The sequence below is a fragment of the Schistocerca nitens genome, chromosome 1 (genome assembly GCF_023898315.1).
Source record: "Schistocerca nitens isolate TAMUIC-IGC-003100 chromosome 1, iqSchNite1.1, whole genome shotgun sequence".
NCBI classification, from domain to species: Eukaryota; Metazoa; Arthropoda; class Insecta; order Orthoptera; family Acrididae; genus Schistocerca; species Schistocerca nitens.
This window is the reverse complement of record NC_064614.1, coordinates 843428916-843448835: the sequence shown is the minus strand read 5'-3', so window position 1 is coordinate 843448835 and position 19920 is coordinate 843428916. Positions and strand designations below refer to the sequence as shown.

At 40.9% G+C, this 19920-nt stretch overlaps 1 protein-coding gene across 1 annotated transcript in view; it reads right to left on the bottom strand.

Annotated features, from left to right (window-relative positions):
- The window catches only part of LOC126263189 (ubiquitin carboxyl-terminal hydrolase 34), a 524696-nt gene that overhangs the window by 10138 nt on the left and 494638 nt on the right, over positions 1-19920 (bottom strand). The window contains exons 50-51 of the mRNA XM_049960250.1: positions 15765-15902; positions 15393-15645 (exon numbers count right to left, since the gene is read on the bottom strand). Coding sequence (XP_049816207.1) covers positions 15393-15645; positions 15765-15902 — 391 coding nt within the window. The remainder of the gene's footprint in view (positions 1-15392; positions 15646-15764; positions 15903-19920) is intronic.

The window sequence follows — 19920 nt, the reverse complement described above, 5'->3', positions numbered from 1 at the left end:
GTCGAGCAACATATTACTTCTCCTATGCCATTTTTAACTGGAATAGGAAAGGGTAAAGTATTTATTACTGTTGATCTCAGGGTCAGCCAAGTTATGTTTAACTTCATACATGCACAATGTACTGCTCTCATGCGGTCCGAGACTTGGCTCGTCTTGGTACTACTCAGCGTTGCTTGGCCCTTCTCAGATAGTGCGACATTTCATTTAGCTGTGCAATGTGACACTTTTTTCTGCATTTGGTGTGACTTATTTTTGTCAGCATGACTTTCTTCAGTTCAGCAGAATCTTGATGTAAGGACTGTTTATCCTTTGCTATTTGTTCACTTACAGATGAAGTTCATACGTCCAACCGGTGTTTGTGTAAAAGAAGGCAGTCTAGTGATCTACCATCACAATCTTTTAAAAATGAATGGGGATCACAGAGGAGAAGGGTGAGAACTCTCAATATCTCTTATGTAGCTGCATAACCAGTGGGTATCACAAATTTGCTATGTGGCATGACACCACCACGCAGAAAGAATTGAAAGATTTAGTTGACAATGAAAGAGCTAAAAATTACAACAATAAACAGGTGATTTTCATGGGATTCATTGTTTTGTACATAAAGAAACACTTTGTGTTAAATATGCAGGCATGGAAGACAAGATGGAATTCGTGGTGTGAACGGTAAGTTTTCTGAAATTGCATACTTCACTACATCCTCAACTGCAACATTTTTTGATGGAACTGAACAAATGGTGTGGAGTCATTATATTTTACTGAAAAGTATGTTGTTTAGGTAGGCACAAAAATTCAGGGAGAAGAAATAAAAACTTTGAGGTTCACCAAAGACACTGTAATTCTGTCAGAGACAGCAAAGGACTTGGAAGAGCAGGTGAATGGAATGTACAGTCTCTTGAATGGAGGATATAAGATGAACATCAACAAAAGCGAAACAAGGATAATGGAATATAGTCGAATTAAATCAGGTGATGCTGATGAAATTAGATTAGGAAACGAGACACAATGGTCGAAGTAGAGAGGATATAAAATGTAGACTGGTAATGGCAGGAAAAGTGTTTCTGAAAAAGAGAAATTTGCTAACACATAATGCAGATTTAAGTGTCAGGAAGTCTTTTCTGAAAGTATTTGTATGGAGAATAGCCATGTAACGAAGTGAAACAGGGACGAAAAACAGTTTAAACAAGAAGAGAATAGAAGCTTTTGAAATGTCATACTACATAAGAATGCTGAAGATTAAATGGATAGATCATCCAGCTAATAAAGCAGACTGGCTATAATTGGGGAGAAACAAAATTTGTGGCACAGCCTGACTGGAAGAAGCAATCGGTTGACAGGACACATTCTGACACATCAAGGGATCACCAATTTAGTAATGGATGGATGGAAGGGTGGGGGGTAAAAATTATAAAGGAAGACAAAGACATGAACACAGTAAGCAGATTCAGAATGATGTAATAGGTTGCAGAAGTTATTTGGAGATTAAGAGGCTTGCACACAATATAGTAGCATGGAGACTGAAGACCACAACAACTACACGGTGGTTAAATCAAAGGAAATGCCTGGACTGTGTTTTCGATTTAAGATCTGCTGTTGTTGAATTTCTGAAGGAAAAAGTAAGGCAAGAGCGAAGATTGGAAGATCCGCAATGGATTGCAGACCTTGCATCTTAAAAATAGAGCTGAGTGCCGACTGCCCTTGGTGAGACATTGCAAAGTGAGAAGAAACTTATTTATGATTTAAAAAGAAAATCACATTGCAAAAGGTACAACTTCTGGTAAGGAACACTGCTCAATTCCCTAAGCTCACTGACATAAAAGAAAATGTAACTTTTGAACAATCCATTGTGGTGTTGAAAAAATTACAGAACAGCTTTCTAAACATTTGTTAGCACTGCCAAGCATACATCTGTTTTTGAGCTGTTTTCAAGACTGTTTCCCATATCATGTGAAAGCACCCCTGTGCACCTGCAGATTGAATCACTCGATCTGCAATGTAATTCCCTTTTAAAAGACAAATTCTTTCATGTTAGAGCTATCCAGAAGTTCTACGTTGTTTTCTTCAAGAAGAGTTTCCACTTTTCCATAATGAGGTTGCAAATGTAACATCAGTGTTCTGATTTACATATGTGCCTGAAAGGCTTTTTTTGGTTATGAAACTAAATAAGTCATGCTTACGTGGCAACCTGAATGATGATATGTAGTTGGCACAGCACGAGAGGCTTGGACAGAAGTATCCAAAGCCTTCATGGTCTGTCCCCTGTGATTTCTTCTTTAGTTAGGCTCCCTAAAGTTGAGACTCTGTGGTACACAATGATATAGTGCTGTAATACAGGCAAAAGTTGTCCACAACAGTGACGACAAAATCAAGTGTCCCACGAGAGTCACTATCAGATGCGTGCAACGAGCCTGTGCGGACTGCCTGGGACCGTAGCCTCAACTGCCACCACCCAGTCAGCCGGTCGAGCTGCACCAGGGTCTGTTGGGCAGTGTGGTGCCCCGCCAGAAACTGAGTCCGCCTGGCCACTTGTGTGGCTTGGCTACTTGTGAAGTCGTTTGCCCACCAGGAATCGCATTGTTGTGGGTGTGAAACAAAATCTCTGTGGCTTGTTTGCAAGCAGCTTTTTCCTTCACACAGCACTTAACAACAGAGTACTTCATCTCTGGTCTTATATTAAAATAACATGTCTGTAAAACATCAGCAACAAGATGGTTACTTAAATCTCCATATTTGCTTGTAATTGTTAAATCAATTTATTGTTAGGTACATGTGAGAAACGTCTGTACCTTATGATGCCATCAAAATAGTTAATTTCATTAATGGTCACCCTACTAATTAGTAAATTTTTTCAGGATTAACCTAAGTATTTAAAAGTTTTGACTAACACAGACGTAACATGGTTATATCACAGCAGAACTGTTCTCATATTGTACGACATTTATCTTTTTCTCACCCGGTACACCTTTCCTAGGCAAAGTATATGCTTCCGGCTTAGCTTATTTGAAAGAAATTTTGTTAAAAAATTGACAGTTGAAATTTATTACTTCACAGCCCAAACACAAATCTGTGCAGTGTGCAAGACCATACGAATTGTTCATTAAAAGCCTTGCAGTTTGGGAAATCTGTCTACATTCCTATCAAATAGCATGCTTCAGTGCCTTTCATGAATTGCTAGTAGAAATTCATGTTACTTTGGACGAAAATGTCAAGAATAAAATTAAGGAACATTTGAAGGGATTTGGAAAAATTTCAAACACAATTTCCCTGCTCCATCTAGTAACAACAAATGGATTCGCAATCGCTTGGAAAATACAATAGTTTTGGAATCTACGTGAAGTGTAAATTGAAATGAGCAGGTACTCAAAACTTCTAGTGACTCATCATCATCATCATCATCATCATCATCATCTAAGGCTGATCATGCCTTTCAGCATTCTGTCTGGAGCATAGCCCCCTTATAAGATTCCTCCATGATCCCCTATTCAGTGCTAACATTGGTGCCTCTTCTGATTTTAAACCTATTACTTCAAAATCATTCTTAACCAAATCCAGGTACCTTCTCCTTGGTCTGCCCCGACTCCTCCTACCGAACCCATGAGTCTCTTGGGTAACCTTGCTTCTCCCATGCGTGTAACATGACCCTCATTGTGGACATCCTACATCTACATCTACATTTATACTCCGCAAGCCACCCAACGGTGTGTGGCGGAGGGCACTTTACGTGCCACTGTCATTACCTCCCTTTTCTGTTCCAGTCGCGTATGGTTCGCGGGAAGAACGACTGTCTGAAAGCCTCCATGCGCGCTCGAATCACTCTAATTTTACATTCGTGAACTCCTCGAGAGGTATAAGTAGGGGGGAAGCAATATATTCGATACCTCGATACCTCATCCAGAAACGCACCCTCTCGAAACCTGGCGAGCAAGCTACACCGCGATGCAGAGCGCCTCTCTTGCAGAGTCTTCCACTTGAGTTTGCTAAACATCTCCGTAACGCTATCATGGTTACCTAATAACCCTGTGATGAAACGCGCCGCTCTTCTTTGAATCTTCTCTATCTCCTCTGTCAACCCGATCTGGTACGGATCCCACACTGATGAGCAATACTCAAGTATAGGTCGAAGGAGTGTTTTGTAAGCCACCTCCTTTGTTGATGGACTACATTTTCTAAGGACTCTCCCAATAAATCTCAATCTGGTACCCGCCTTACCAACAATTAATTTTATATGATCATTCCACTTCAAATCATTCCGCACGCATACTCCCAGATATTTTACAGAAGTAACTCCTACCAGTGTTTGTTCCGCTATCATATAATCATACAATAAAGGATCCTTCTTTCTATGTATTCGCAATACATTACATTTGTCTATGTTAAGGGTCAGTTGCCACTACCTGCACCAAGTGTCTATCCGCTGCAGATCTTCCTGCATTTCGCTACAATTTTCTAATGCTGCAACTTCTCTGTATACTACAGCATCATCCGCAAAAAGCCGTACGGAACTTCCGACACTATCTACTAGGTCATTTATATATATATATATATATATATTGTGAAAAGCAATGGTCCCATAACACTTCCCTGTGGCATGCCAGAGGTTACTTTAACGTCTGTAGACGTCTCTCCATTGATAACAACATGCTGTGTTCTGTCTGCTAAAATCTCTTCAATCCAGCCACACAGCTTGTCTGATACTCGTAGGCTCTTACTTTGTTTATCAGGCGACAGTGCGGAACTGTATCGAACGCCTTCCGGAAGTCAAGGAAAATAGCATCTACCTGGGAGCCTGCATCTAACATTTTCTGGGTCTCATGAACAAATAAAGCGAATTGGGTCTCACACGATCGCCATTTCCGGAATCCATGTTGATTCCAACAGAGTAGATTCTGGGTTTCCAAAAACGACATGATACGTGAGCAAAAAACATGTTCTAAAATTCTACAACAGATAGACGTCAGAGATACAGGTCTATAGTTTTGTGCACCTGCTCGACGACCCTTCTTGAAGACTGGGACTACCTGTGCTCTTTTACAATCATTTGGAACCTTCCGTTCCTCTAGAGACTTGCGGTACACAGCTGTTAGAAGGGGGGCAAGTTCTATTGCGTACTCTGTGTAGAATTGAATTGGTATCCCGTCAGGTCCAGTGGACTTTCCTCTGTTGAGTGATTTCAGTTGCTTTTCTATTCCTTGGACACTTATTTCGATGTCAGCCATTTTTTCGGTCGTGCAAGAATTTAGAGAAGGAACTGCAGTGCGGTCTTCCTCTGTGAAACAGCTTTGGAAAAAGGTGTTTAGTATTTCAGCTTTACGCGTGTCATCCTCTGTTTCAATGCCATCATCATCCCGGAGTGTCTGGATATGCTGTTTCGAGCCACTTACTGATTTGACCCTCCTGCCATTGTTCCCATCTACTAGTACCTGCAATCATCCTAGCTACTTTCATATCCGTAACCTCAACCTTGTTGATAAGGTAACCTGAATCCACCCAGCTTTCGCTCCCATACAACAAAGTTGGTCGAAAGATTGAAAGGTGGACAGATAACGTAGTCTTGGTACTGACTTCCTTCTTGCAGAAGAGAGTAGATCGTAGCTGAGCGCTCACTGCATTAGCTTTGCTACACCTCACTTCCAGTTCTTTCACTATGTTGCCGTCCTGTGAGAATATGCATCCTAAGTACTTGAAACCGTCCACCTATTCTAACTTTGTTCCTCCTATTTGGCACGCTATCCGTTTATATTTCTTTCCCACTGACATTACTTTGATTTTGGAGATGCTAATCTTCATACTATAGTCCTTACATTTCTGATCTAGCTCTGAGATATTACTTTGCAAACTTTCAATCGAATCTGCCATCACAACTAAGTCATCCGCATATGCAAGACTGCTTATTTTGTGTTCACATATCTTAATCCCAACCAGCCAGTCTATTGTTTTCAACATATGATCCATAAATAATATGAACAACAGTGGAGACAGGTTGCAGCCTTGTCTTACCCCTGAAACTTCTTTGAACCATGAACTCAATTTACCGTCAACTCTGACTGCTGCCTGACTATCCATGTAAAGACCTCTAATTGCTTGCAAAAGTTTGCCACCTATTCCATAATCTCGTAGAACAGACAATAACTTCCTCCTAGCAACCCGGTCATATGCCTTTTCTAGATCTATAAAGCATAGATACAATTCCCTGTTCCACTCATAACACTTCTCCATTATTTGCCGTAAGCTAAAGATCTGGTCCTGACAACCTCTAAGAGGCCTAAACCCACACTGATTTTCATCCAATTTGTTCTCAACTAATACTCGCACTTTCCTTTCAACAATAGCTGAGAAGATTTTACCCACAACGCTGATTAAAGAGATACCTCTGTAGTTGTTACAATCTTTTCTGTTTCCATGTTTAAAGATTGGTGTGATTACTGCTTTTGTCCAGTCTGATGGAACCTGTCCCGACTCCCAGGCCATTTCAATTATCCTGTGTAGCCATTTAAGACCTGACATTCCACTGTATTCGATGAGTTCCGACTTAATTTCATCCACCCCAGCTGCTTTATTGCACTGCAATCTATTGACCATTTTCTCCACTTCCTCAAATGTGATCCTATTTCCATCATCATTCCTATCCTATTCTACATCGAAGTCTGAAACATTACTAATCATATTTTCACCTACATTGAGCAACTCTTCAAAATATTCCCTCCATCTGCCCAAGGCATCCACAGGATTCACCAGCAGTTTTCCTGACCTGTCCAAAATACTTGTCATTTACTTCTTACCTCACTTTCGAAGACTGCTAATTACACTCCAGAATGGTTTTCCAGCAGCTTGACCCATAGTCTCCAAACTGTTTCCAAAGTCTTCCCAAGATTTCGTCTTGGATGCTGCAATTATCTGTTTGGCTTTGTTTCTTTCTTCAACATAAATTTCTCTGTCTACCTGAGTTCTAGTATGTAGCCATTTTTGATACGCCTTCTTTTTCCTTTTACAGGCTGCCCTGACTGTGTCATTCCACCAAGCTGTTTGCTTCATCCTACACACTACTGTTCCAAGACATTCTTTAGCCACTTCTAGTACTGTGTCCCTGTACCTTGTCCATTCCTTTTCCAATGACTGTAATTGACTACATTCAACTAACTGGTACCTTTCTGAGATCGCTGTTATGTACTTGTGCCTGATTTCCTTATCCTGAAGTTTCTCCATTCTTATCCTCCTACATATGGACCTGACCTCCTGCACTTTCCGCCTCACAATCCCAATTTCACTGCAGATTAAATAATGATCAGTGTCATCAAAGAATCCCCTGAATACACATGTGTCCCTCACAGCCTTCCTGAATTCCTGATCTGTTATTATATAGTCAATGACAGATCTGGTTCCCCTGCCTTCCCAAGTATACCGGTGAATGTTCTTATGTTTAAAAAAGGAGTTTGTGATTACTAAGCCCATACTGGCACAGAAATCCAAGGTTTGTTTCCCGTTCCTGTTGGCCTCCATATCCTCTCCAAATTTACCCATAACCTTTTCATACCCTTCTGTTCGATTTCCAATCTTGGCATTAAAATCACCCATGAGCAGAACACTGTCCTTGTCCTTTACTCTAACAACTACATCACTGAGTGCCTCATAAAAACTATCCATCTTATCTTGATCTGTCCCTTCACAATGCGAATATACTGACACAATCCTAATTTTCTTGCTAGACACTGTCAAATCTATCCACATCAGTCGTTCGTTAACATACCTTATTGCAATTACGCTGGGTTCCATTTCTTTAGTGATGTAAAGCCCTACACCCCATTGTGCTATTCCTGCTTTGACTCCTGACAGATAGACCTTGTATTCTCCCACTTCCTCTTCTTTCTCACCCTTTACCCGAATGTCACTAACAGCTAAAACGTCCAGCCCCATCTTACTTGCAGTCTTTGCCAGCTCTGCCTTCTTCCCAGAGTAGCCCCCATTGATATTAATAGCTCCCCATCTCATTACCATTTGTTTGCCAAGTCATATTTTAGGAGTCCCTGGTCTGTCAGTTAGAGGTGGGACTCCGTCACCTCCAAAGGTCCGAGGCATTCTGCTCTGATTGTTGCCAGCATCATATTTAAAGTACCAGGGAAGCAGGTTGTTAGCCTTACTTGCTCCGAGTCCCATTGGGTTTTACCCCTAACGGCTGAGGGACTAACCGGTGGATTTGGTAGTTTTTGCCGTATGAGCACAAAGGTGATCACGACTCAGAATATGTCCGAAATGCCCAGCCTTATTCCAAAGTAACTGGTATCCCAACTGTCGGGACCACTTACTTGGCCACTCATACGTTGCCCGTGGTTCATGAACTAGGACATGACTACAGGAACCCACACCATGAACTTCTAGTGATTAAGTTACAGAAAATAAATCTTCAACACCGATAAGTTTCTAGTTTAGATAGGAGACAGAGTTTCCAGTTCTATCAAATAAAGTGGTAATAAGTTCATTACCTGTCTCATCCACATATCCGTGCAGAAAGGCTTTTCCTTCTTACCCGTATATGAAAAATAAATCCAGGAACAAACTTCACAGAGAAAACAAATCTGAGACTGCCTTTACCTTCTGTGATTCCTGATTTTAAAAGTTATGTCACATGCGAAACAGGTGGATCCTCCTCAACAAATTCCAAGGAAGTGTTGAGCCAGTCAATTCCATAATGAAAACATTTAGGTTAACAGAAAAGTGAAAAATACTTTAATATTGCATACTAGACCTACCCACTGTACAATAGCTTCATCAGTCCTTTTAATGTGGTACAGGTGAAATGTAAGGCACTATAAAAGCATTAGGGCTATTAAATGATTGGTAAATACATAAAACTGCATCCAGTGACTTTTTTGAAATAGTTATTTATTCACTGCATGAAGTGGTTTTCAGGCATTTTCAGGTCCATCTTCAGATGGGGTACAGGATTTTACATAGTATTTCAAACATAATGCTAGCTAGGTGCTGACTCTTTTGTTATTAATATACATCTGTCTGCTTCCATTCTGATGGCCAGTTGGTATCAACAAAAGTGCCCATACTGTCACAGTAAGCAAAAAAGTAAATTTTGGAACCAAATTGGCAGTGGCAATGCATTAAAGCATTTTCCATCTTCTTGTCACAAAGCCAGCACCTAGCATTATGTTTGAAATACTATGTAACTTGCTGTACATCATCTGAAGATGAGCCTGAAAATGTTTGAAAACCACTTCATGCAATGAATAAATAACTATTTCAAAAAAGTCACTGGATGCAGTTTCACTTATTTACACTGAATAAACAGTCACGGGTTCTTTAATATCCATAATGGATAAGCTTAATTAAACCATTTGTGTTGAATTCAATTACTTATATGTACTTCTTTGTGTTACATCCATCATTTTACATTACACATTACTTTTCTTTTTAAGGGCTCAAAAATGTCACGTTCCTAGCATATAAAACCTTCACGATTCTCAAAGGAGTGCAGACGATTCAGAAAGCTATTCTGAATGTGAGTGGCCTGCCAATACCGCTTCCCCAGCGCCACCTGTTTCCCGGTTGCACCGAGCCTTGTTGACAGCAGGGCTCGGCCAGATACCTGACAAGCCGCAGGCCTCGACAGCACATTGCGGCTCGTGCACTCCACTGCCGCTATACTTGAGCTCGAATACCCCTGGTGTGGACAACAGGATGGAGCAGTTGGCCACAGCCGGGCTCGAGTGGGCAGATATGGCACAATGCACGGCTCTAGTCACAATACCACAGATTGCAATGGTGAAAAGGCTTACTCTTAAAACTGATTCCTAGGGGAAATCCAATTCCTTGTTGCAGCACCGGTCTCATCCAGCCATAGGGTATTCGAGACAGCCACATGCATAATTTTGCTGTCGAGTGTTCGATAACACTGGTGTTACGGTGGGCTGGATTGCTACACACTGTAGCGTAAAGCGACACTTCACACCCGGCTACACGATAGGAATTAAGTTACTGCCACTATACAGATGGCCAGTGCAAGTACATACACCCACAATTCAGCCAACAGCTTCATTCCATCGCCATCATGCATTTGTATGGCACAGTCCCTGTGTTAATTGTCAGTCGGATGCACAGCCGAGCAACTGTAGCTTCATCGAACAGCATCATCAACTAAGCAGTCATTTGTCTATGAGCTGTCAGATAGTCTCCACAGTTTTGGGCTTTGAATGGGTACTGCTGAGGCAAGGCCTCTCATCGGGTGCTGTCACCGGACACTCCAGCCGGCCTTTAAGGTTCTGGGTTCAACTCGGCGTGCCTGCACATCCCTGCCAACTGCCTCGGGCCATAAACAGAGTATGTCTTTCCAACCGGAAGCTCGCTAGGTTCTCGAGTGGACAACCGTCTCACATCAGCGAGGCTGCCGAAACCACCAGCCTCCATTATGCTGCCTCACTCACTGCTACTAGCCACACCGAGCACCTGGGCTGCTGCCATCAACCTGCTGTATGAGAAATGTCAAATAATAAAGAATGTTTCACAGTAAGCCACCTTCCTTGACTCCACACTTGCCACCTTTCCTGGAAGCACCCAGCCCCACAGCCTCTCACACACAATGATTTTGGTGGCAGCAATGGCTATCCTGCAACACTGGTGTGAGTGTAGTGGTCCAGCAAATGTGGCGTCAGCAGTGGAATCGGTGGAGATCCTGCTTTCACCGTCAATTGAGAGTAAGTAGCAGATGTGTATCCTGTAACCATTCGGGGGTTCCTTGTGACCATTAGTCCTGAGTTTATTTCCATCCTCTTCCTATTGTCCTATTAATACATTTCAATTATATCAGGAACAGATAGGCTTGTGGTACTCAGAAAGTGTCCAAAGGAAGAACCAATGAAACCAGTTCCACGCTTGCAGTGTAACCTACCCATTCTTGTGACTCCATGTGTCAAATCGCATGATGTATTATATTGGACATGCCAACAAAGGGGGCATTATACCAGGCAATACAGAGAGTATGTGTGGCTGAGACATGGAAAACCACAGGTACTGGGGAAGTTCATATGAATGTACATGGTAAGCAAGTGGAAATGTAATTTATTGTAAACAGTGTTGGGAAGTGAGTTAGGAATTTAGGAGTCCTTCAAACATCTGTGATAGTAGATACGTGGTTTGATGTCCACTGAGTACCTGCACTCAGTGTGGAGCTTCTCTCTTATTTTCCACTCCTGTATTACACTCCTTCTGATTCTATCTGTGATTCTTTTTTCCAGTGTGGTAGTTAAAAGAAATTAGTGCTGCAGCAGTGTCTTATGCTTTGGGTGTTCTGTCTTCTCATCATGACAACAGTGTAGTAGGACAATACCTCACAGAAAGGTCACAGGCCGTGACTTCATTGTTATATTGTTCCTGGTTCTTCAAAGCTCAGTAAGCATAATAGCAAAAAATCAAAGTGTGATATTATCAGAAATGATGTAAGAAATAATGGGAGTCATGATGGGAGAACACATCTGGTTTTGCGAAATATGACAAGGAGAAAACGCTATTGTGAAACAGGAGTGGATTAAGGGTTCATGTGTTGAAGGTTGTTTTTTTTGCTCCAACCTAGTGATAAGATATTATAGTTAATAGGATAATGTACAACATGGGGAATAGGATGACTATGTAGGTGAAGATGAGTGATATGGTGTGATGATAATTTTGTGTGGCTCACTGGCCTGTTGCAAGTCTTTCAATTGGATGCCATATCAGCGACTTGTGTGTCCTTAAAACCAACGGCACCCAGTTTTTCCTGGACGGTCCCTCACCCAAGTACTTACCAGGCCCAATGTTGCTTAATTCAGTGATCAGGCAAGAAGTGGTGTTATCAATGTGGCACGATTCTTGGCTTCTGATATGTTGAAGAAGCTAGTGTAAGAAGGATAATTCACAGTAATGAATGAGTACTTGATTCTCTACTTTTAGATAAGTAAAAGTGGAGTACTAAGGTGTAATCGTAAAAAAAAAAAAAAAAAATCTATCCCTATGATGTGGCTTGGCACTGCTGCCGAATGGGCCAATGAATGATGTAGCCTGTAAGTATTTTGCCTAGAGACTAAGGGCAACAGCCTAGAGATTATTACATAAAATGGATCCTAATGTGAATGGTATGGACAAAAGTGACCACAGGAGAGTAAATAGTGATGGGAGAAAGAATGCATCAAAGCTGCAAAAAGAGGAGAAAATGTAGACACAGTTGTATCACCAGTAATTCATAGATTCTGTAGTAGCTTGGAATTCAGAGCATTGAATTCTCCCAAGGCAAGAATTGTTGTGGCATCAGTCTTAGGCAGACCACAGCAGACAGGCCACAGCCCAGCCAGAGACATGCGGACTAGCCTCCTACATAATCTTGGCACTTTTGCAACAATGCTGGCATATGGTATGATAAAATATTCAATAATAACAAACTTTTTATTGAGCCAGCATTCATGACACTGCGCTCGCCATGAGAAGATCCCATCCCCACAGCTTCCACACACGTCATTCTGGGGACAGAAGTCGCCATTCTGCAACAACGGTGTCAGTGCAGCGGCAACACAAACATTACACCATTACATGCTGTACACACTGGTTGCAGAAGGCTGAATCTACCTGGACCCGGAACAGTCAGAGCTGATACAAAATTCTGTATAAAAATTGGTAAAAAACCCTGAAAACCCAACTAATACACAGCACGCAGGATGTGATGGTTCCTGGTGGTATCATACGTCTTCTGCAGATTGAAGTACATGGTGGTCAGGTGTCAGCAATGTGCAAGAGCATTGCATACAGCAGATTCCCGATGTTTCAGTTGATATGTGGGGAACAAAGTGTTCAAAAGCTGCTTAGATATTATTATAAATATCCTAGGGCTTCCAGGCACCAACACATTCATCAACTGATCAGTCTTTCAAATAATTTACACATACTATTCATTAAAGAGATTGGTTGATAGTCAAAATTTGTGGTTCTTTTCCTGGTTTTAGGATAGGAATATTGATACTCTCCTTCCATTGGGAGAGAAATTCCCCTTGTTGTCAAATACAATTAAGAAACCCGAGGATGTGTTTTATTCTGGTGTTGCTAAGGTGTTCAATCATCTAACCGTGGATTTTAATGTGTTTGGGGGCTGTGTCTTGACACACTGCTAAAGCCCTGTGGAGCTCCCATTTACAAAATGGAACATTGTATGATTCCAGGCCTTGTACACGGAAGAACAAGTAGGTTCACTTAGCTAGGTGTTTCCAGATCAGAAAATTTAGATGATAGTTACTACAAGTGAACAGTTCGGTGAAGTGCAATGACCAAGGGATCAGAAAAGATCCCACCATTCAGGTATATGCCAGGACCTACTGTGGATGGTTGGTGACCACAAATGTGGAGTTTAGTCCATACCTGAGACAATGGGGCAGTGACTCTCACAAATGGTGCATATTATTCTCAATACTTCTCTCTCTTTTCTATCCAAAACCCACACTTTTGCCCAAAATCTTTTGAGAGCTATTAAATATTCTTCAGAAGGATGGTATTTATATCATAACATGCTCGCTCTTCTATGCCCTCTGATTGTTTTTTTCTTCTAACCACCATGGCACAGGTTTTGAGTGGGGTGGTCTGAAGCTATTGTTGCCTCCAAGTGTGTGTAATTACCAACAGCATTTTGTTCCACTCCTTTGGTATCATTCTCTTGACTGGCTTCAAAACTTACTTTGGAGGTGAAAGCTTGTCAGTTCACTTTCAGGAGAAATCAACAAGGTGCATGTTCCACTGGTTGGTGGTTTGGGTGTACTGAAATGTGCTGCAGCCCCAGTCTTAAGTAGCAATATTTCCTGTCCTGAAATTTGACCCAGGCTAGAAGTGTTTTTGCTGCTCTCTGTAGGCACAGAAGCTCCCTGTGGAGACAGCTGTACACTAGCCCCACCAACTCATGATATGGTTTGTATCCGTTTGGGTGTAGATAAATATTAATTATACTGTTACCCCGACAGTAGACACAAACTGCCATATCTTGTACGACAGTGTTTAAAGGTACCTGCTCACTGAAAGTGTTTAGAGGTACCCGCTCACTGAAAGTGTCTGAATGCATGAGTGGGCAGATTCTTCCCAGATGTCCTCTCAATATTAAAGTGATTCCTTTTCTACAACCTACAGGCTGTGGCTCTTTCAACCATTGGTTGGTGTTAGATTGCTGGCCTGTTTCATCCTGGGTGGAGGACACGTTCAAGTGTGCACTCTTCCCTAGTGGTACCAGAGGAGAACAAGGTGTGTGGGGCTGCACTGGTGGGGTGGTTGCCGCTGGTGCTGTGTGGTTTGGGGTGATGTAAGCTGATGTATCCTTCCTCAGCTGAGAAACATGCTTTGAGATGCAGCTAGTGCCAGGAGTTGCCATTCAAGATCTTTTTATTATCTTGCTAGGTGGGGATTTGGTTACAAAGTATGGAAAGTCTGATGTCATGTCAGATGGGTAGAGTCATTTGAACTTTTTCTTAGCAACTTGTTATGATAGGTGGCCTTGGGGTTTCATCTCCTTCTAGAATACTGAACATGTCAATGAATGAGATGAGTGGTGGTCTGGGAAGTTTACACATGTAGGGGGTTGTTCTCAAAGTCTACAGTAATCTGTTATCCTTCTACATACCCCACAAGTATGTTCCTTAATAGAGCAGGATGTGTCCAAAACTCAGGCATGTAAAGCATCTCATAAGTGTTGCCAAAGATTCTCAATTGGTTCTAGAACACAATAAAAACTGAGTGAACTAATTTCATTTCTTGTTGCCTGCCTTTCATCCCACAGCATGTTCAAACATGGAAACACTATGTAATTGTAAGCCTCTGCATTGAAACGTTGTTTTCTATCTGCTGAGACAGCCAAGTAGGCACTGCTATTAGTATGAGTAAGTTTGAACCATTTCATTTCATTGCAGATGGTCCTGCCCTGATGCCACTCACTCTGACTGGAGTCCCTCCCCTGTGTGCAATCCGACCATGACAAGGCAACTGTGAGGGTACATGATGATACTCCCATCCTACAAAAAACTGGCTACCACAATGGATGTCAGGTGTGAACATGTATCTACTCTAATGGCTGTGAAAAATTAGATAAGAGGCAGTCAGGACCTCAAAAGGGGATCATAAGCAATTTAGCCAAATGGGTTGAGGGAGGGGTTGTGATGGGAGCTAATAATGACTGTCATTTGAAAATAGCCAAGTCTTTAATGTGAAAGCTGTACTAGGTATAGGACACCTTTTAACTGCCTCGTATGACCGGCAGGACTACACATGGGTCTATTCTAGTCCCCAACACTGCAGGGCAGTACATTTTAAGATAATACTTTGAAACAAAACATTGTTGCACACACAGAAGCCATTAAAAATTTTAACAACAGTTCTGTAGTAGCAATACCAACCTGCATTCTCTTCAGCCTCTATGGCCTGACGAGCTTCACGTGCTTTTGTCAACAGCTGAAGCAAGGTTGGAGTCAGCTCATCAGACACTGGTAATGATGCATCTGAGTTGTACACCATTGTCAATGCTCGGAGATCACCATTAAGTTTTAATGCAGTGGCTCTAACATTAACCATGGGAACAATTTCTGATAATGAGGTGACCAAGTTATCAATTAGGTTACAAGTTTGTTCTGTGAGAACATGAGATGCCACCTGAAAGAAAAGGTGTTTATGGTAAGAAATATTATACCTCCGAAAATACACACACACACTTACAAAATGGATATATATAAGAAATGTTAATGAAAACAGAATTACAGAACTGAACTTACCTTAGGAAAATACAGACAAAGGAAATTATACACAATTCCTATATTAAGTGAAGATCTTTCATCCAGTAAAACTGCTTCAACATAGTCAACAAAATAGTTACTGTTTGTAAGCATGCCGATGTATTTCCTGTCCACGTGCTAAAAGAATAATGTCAGCAATTAGAAAGTATGAAGGATCTTTCACAAATTTAATTTTTTAACATAAATAGTACATAAAAACAACATCTATTTCGAAATTTAAACCACACACACACACACACACACACACACACACAGACACAGACAGATTGAACAGAACAGAATGGTGTGATTTTTTGTTTGCTTTAGCAGCACAAACCTACCAACAAACTATTGTGAGCCCACCCCTGTAATAAATCTAAGCATGTTGGTAACTCCATTCTGCCACAAATTTGTACAATACATAGTGAAATGCACATTTCTCGGTGTTTTCAAGTCATAACTACTAAATGTTTAGCCACAAGAGCAACCATATGACAATCACATTTTAAAGTTCAGAAGCTCTGTTTACATTGCCAAAATTCACGTTCCAGGAATACAAACATTTCATGTCACAACAGAGGAGATCACAAAATTCACAAACACGTTACAAAAATGAAATTGAAACTGGTTCTACCATTCTGGGGGCAAGAGCCAACCTTTTTTCAAACCACTGATTGCTGATAAAGCATGTTCCATCATTTACTACATTCATACCAATGGTGGCTTGGAAAAATTCTGGGTATCAGTGAAGAACAGAGCTGCAAAGGCAAATTTATGAGGCAAAGTGGACGTTCATCAGTTCATTTGTAGACACTTGCTGCTGATGTTTGCTGGATTCTGTATGAAAATGTTTTAATAACTTTGTCTGCTCCTGCCACAAGTGCAAGCACCAGTCACTTATATATTTTTGGATCAGACATGGTATTCCCCATGATAATTTGTTTAAAAGAATGAATGCTTTTTACAATTACTCTATCCAAGAACTTCCATTTTTATTCATGTTCTTTCAGTTTTAAACCACAAAAAAAGAGGGAAGAAAACTAACTATAGAAAACGACATTCACTGCATGTCTGTAAATATTTCTGTGCATAATTCCAGCATTTTAATAATCTTACTTCATTACATCATAGGTGTTCCTTATATCATGCCAATGACACTGAATTGAAGAAAATCGTTGGAAAAAAAAAGAAAAATAAATAAATATAATTTACACCTTTTCTACTGAAGCCAGTTTCAAAAAGCCTTCTCTGGAAAATTATTTTAACCACCTACCATTATGTATCTTCTTATATCAGTTTTTCACAAACATCTGGGACATGAGGGCAATAAGATTTATTTATTTTGGGTGATTTTAAATGAAATGAGCCATTATGTATTTTTAATGCATTGTTACCACTGCCTTCTGCATCCTCACACTGCTGATCGGTGGGAGCAGCTTCCCCCACCAAGGGCAAGAGGATGTTCCGAATCTCTGTCCATTCTTCTGCCCTCTTTGATAAGGGCGTTAGCAAAATGATGTTTATGCCTTATAGTCAAAGCCTTCGGCTGCTACTGCTGATGATTTTTATTCAAAATTTAAGCAGTGGCTGCAACTTGTACCACATTCCTGTCCAATCCCCTACTAGCCCCCCCCCCCCCCTCCCAGAAACCACTCCCTTTCCAGCCTTGTTTCTCCTCTCACCACCTTTACCCAATGCAACTGCTCACCCTAGCTGTGTTGCTGCAATGGTACAATGTAATCGGCCTGTGTGTGTGTGTGTGTGTGTGTGTGTGTGTGTGTGTTTTTCTGTATCAGTTAGCTCTGAAGGACATTGCCTGAAAGCTTCGCAACGTTGTCAGTCTTCTTCAGTTGAAGCTTCCTGGCTGAGAGGCCACGACTGCTACATATGATTTTTTTATTTTTTTAATATGATGAAAAGTTTGTACATATATTATTGGATGTCATGACTGAATCGTGGCAGGCACTGCTTTTTAACCTCAATTGTGTATTAAAATGCACTAACATTACTAACTTTTTGTTCAGGTCCGGTTTTTGCAATGCTAAATTGTAGGAAATTTCCACATTCTCTCAGTCTTATAGTGTACAAAATAGTTTTGAAACGGCTAAGCTTTTGGAAGGGGCTGAGGTCCCAAAGGGGGCATACTCGCCTCCCTTGACATCTCGAATCTATATACTAATATCCCCATTGATGAGACTCTAGACACCATTATGAGGAATATTTTTTAGATTTGATAAAATAGGTTTAAGTGAGGCGACTGAATTTACTAATCTCATGTTTTTGTCTTTATCTTTCAACTACTTCACTTTTAATGGCAAGACTTATTATCGAAAGGATTGTCTTGCCCAGGTTATAGTCTTTCAGGTATTCTCTCTGACCTTTTTGTAAATGATTTGACAACTAGGTGTTTTACTTCTCATGAAGAATTATGGAATAAAACTGTAGTTTATCACAGATACACTGATATCTCCATCCACTTTCAGGGTAGTAGAGACACGTGGGCGAACTTGCACAGGCTTTTAACTTGATGCAAAAATGGATCCAGTTCACAATGGAGTTTGAAGTTGATTTTCTTGATTTAATTGTCTCTATAGTAGGCTCCAATCTTGGTCATGACTATTTTTTGTAAGGTAACTGCTACTGATACAATTATTACTGCCACTTTTTTCACCTTCCAGTTCACAAGCTTGCATGTTTTTCATCAATGTTTCATAGGTTAGGATAATGATGCTGTTAATAAGAAAATAAATGTTACAGTACAGACAAGACAAGCCAATGGATATTCAGAAAAGGTCACACGAGATGGGTAGAAAAATTCTTAAAAAAGTACATCATCAGTCATTTTCTTCGAAGGTTTAACTGCAAATATTTCCATGTCCTACTTCAGCCCTTGTTGCATTAGGATTGTGCACACATTCAGGAAAGCAATGGTTCAGCTGGGTTTTTGTCCACAAAAGAATCTTGGACTTGTTTTGTGGCTCAGACTTGATAAAACTGATAAATTTAAAAACTTGGGCGTTCACAGAATCAAGTGTGGTGCTTTCAATGGCATCTATGTAGGCCAGGAAGAGATTTTGTGACAAGATTTACGGCGCACACTTTTTTTTTTTTAATTTACTTTTTTAAAATTTTCCCCCATTAATGATTGTTTGATATCTTCCATGTTGAACCTAAAGGTCATTCTACATATACATCTACACAGATACTCTGCAACCCACCATATGGTGTGTGGCAGAGGGCACCCTGTACCACTACTTGTCTTTTACCCTCCTGTTCCACTCGCAAATATAGCAAGGGAAAATTGACTGTCTGTACGTGGTCATTACACCCAACGTATGTTACAAAGCAGTAGAATCATTCAGCAGGCAGCTTCAAATGCCAGTTCTCTAAATTTTCTCAACAGTGTTTCTCAAAAAAAGCATTGCCTTTCCTCCAGGGATTCCCATGTAAGTTTCCGAAGCATCTCCGTAACACTTACATGTTGTTCGAACCTGTCAATGACAAATATAGCAGCCTGTCTCTGAATTGCTTCAATGTCTTCCTTCAATCCAACCTAGTATGGATCCCAAGCACTCGAGCAGTGCTCAAGAACCACCAATGTCCTATTGTGATCTCCCTTACAGGTGAACCCCACTTTCCTAAAATTCTCCCAGTAAACTGAAGCCATCATTTGCCTTCCCTACCACAGTCCTCAAATGCTTGTTCCACCTCTGCAACATTACGCCCACATATTTAAATGACTTGACTATCTCAAGCAGGACGCTAGCAATACTGTATTCGAACATTACATGTTTGATCTTCCTACTCATCTGCATTCCCTTGTATTTTTCAACATTCAGGGCTAGCAGCCATATATCTCACCAACTGGAAATTTTGTCTACGTCATCTTGTATCTTCCTACAGTCATTCAACTTCGAGACCTTAACATACACCACGGCAGCATCACAAAACAACCACAGATTGCTGCCCCCCTGTCCGCCAAATCATTTATGTATATAGAAAAAAACAGCAGTCCTATCATACTTCCTTGGGGCACTCCTGATGATACCCTGTCTCTGATGAACACTTGCTGTCGAGGACAACATACTGGGTTCTATTATTTAAGAAGTCTTGGTGCCATTCATATATCTGTGAACTTATTTCATATGCTCGTACC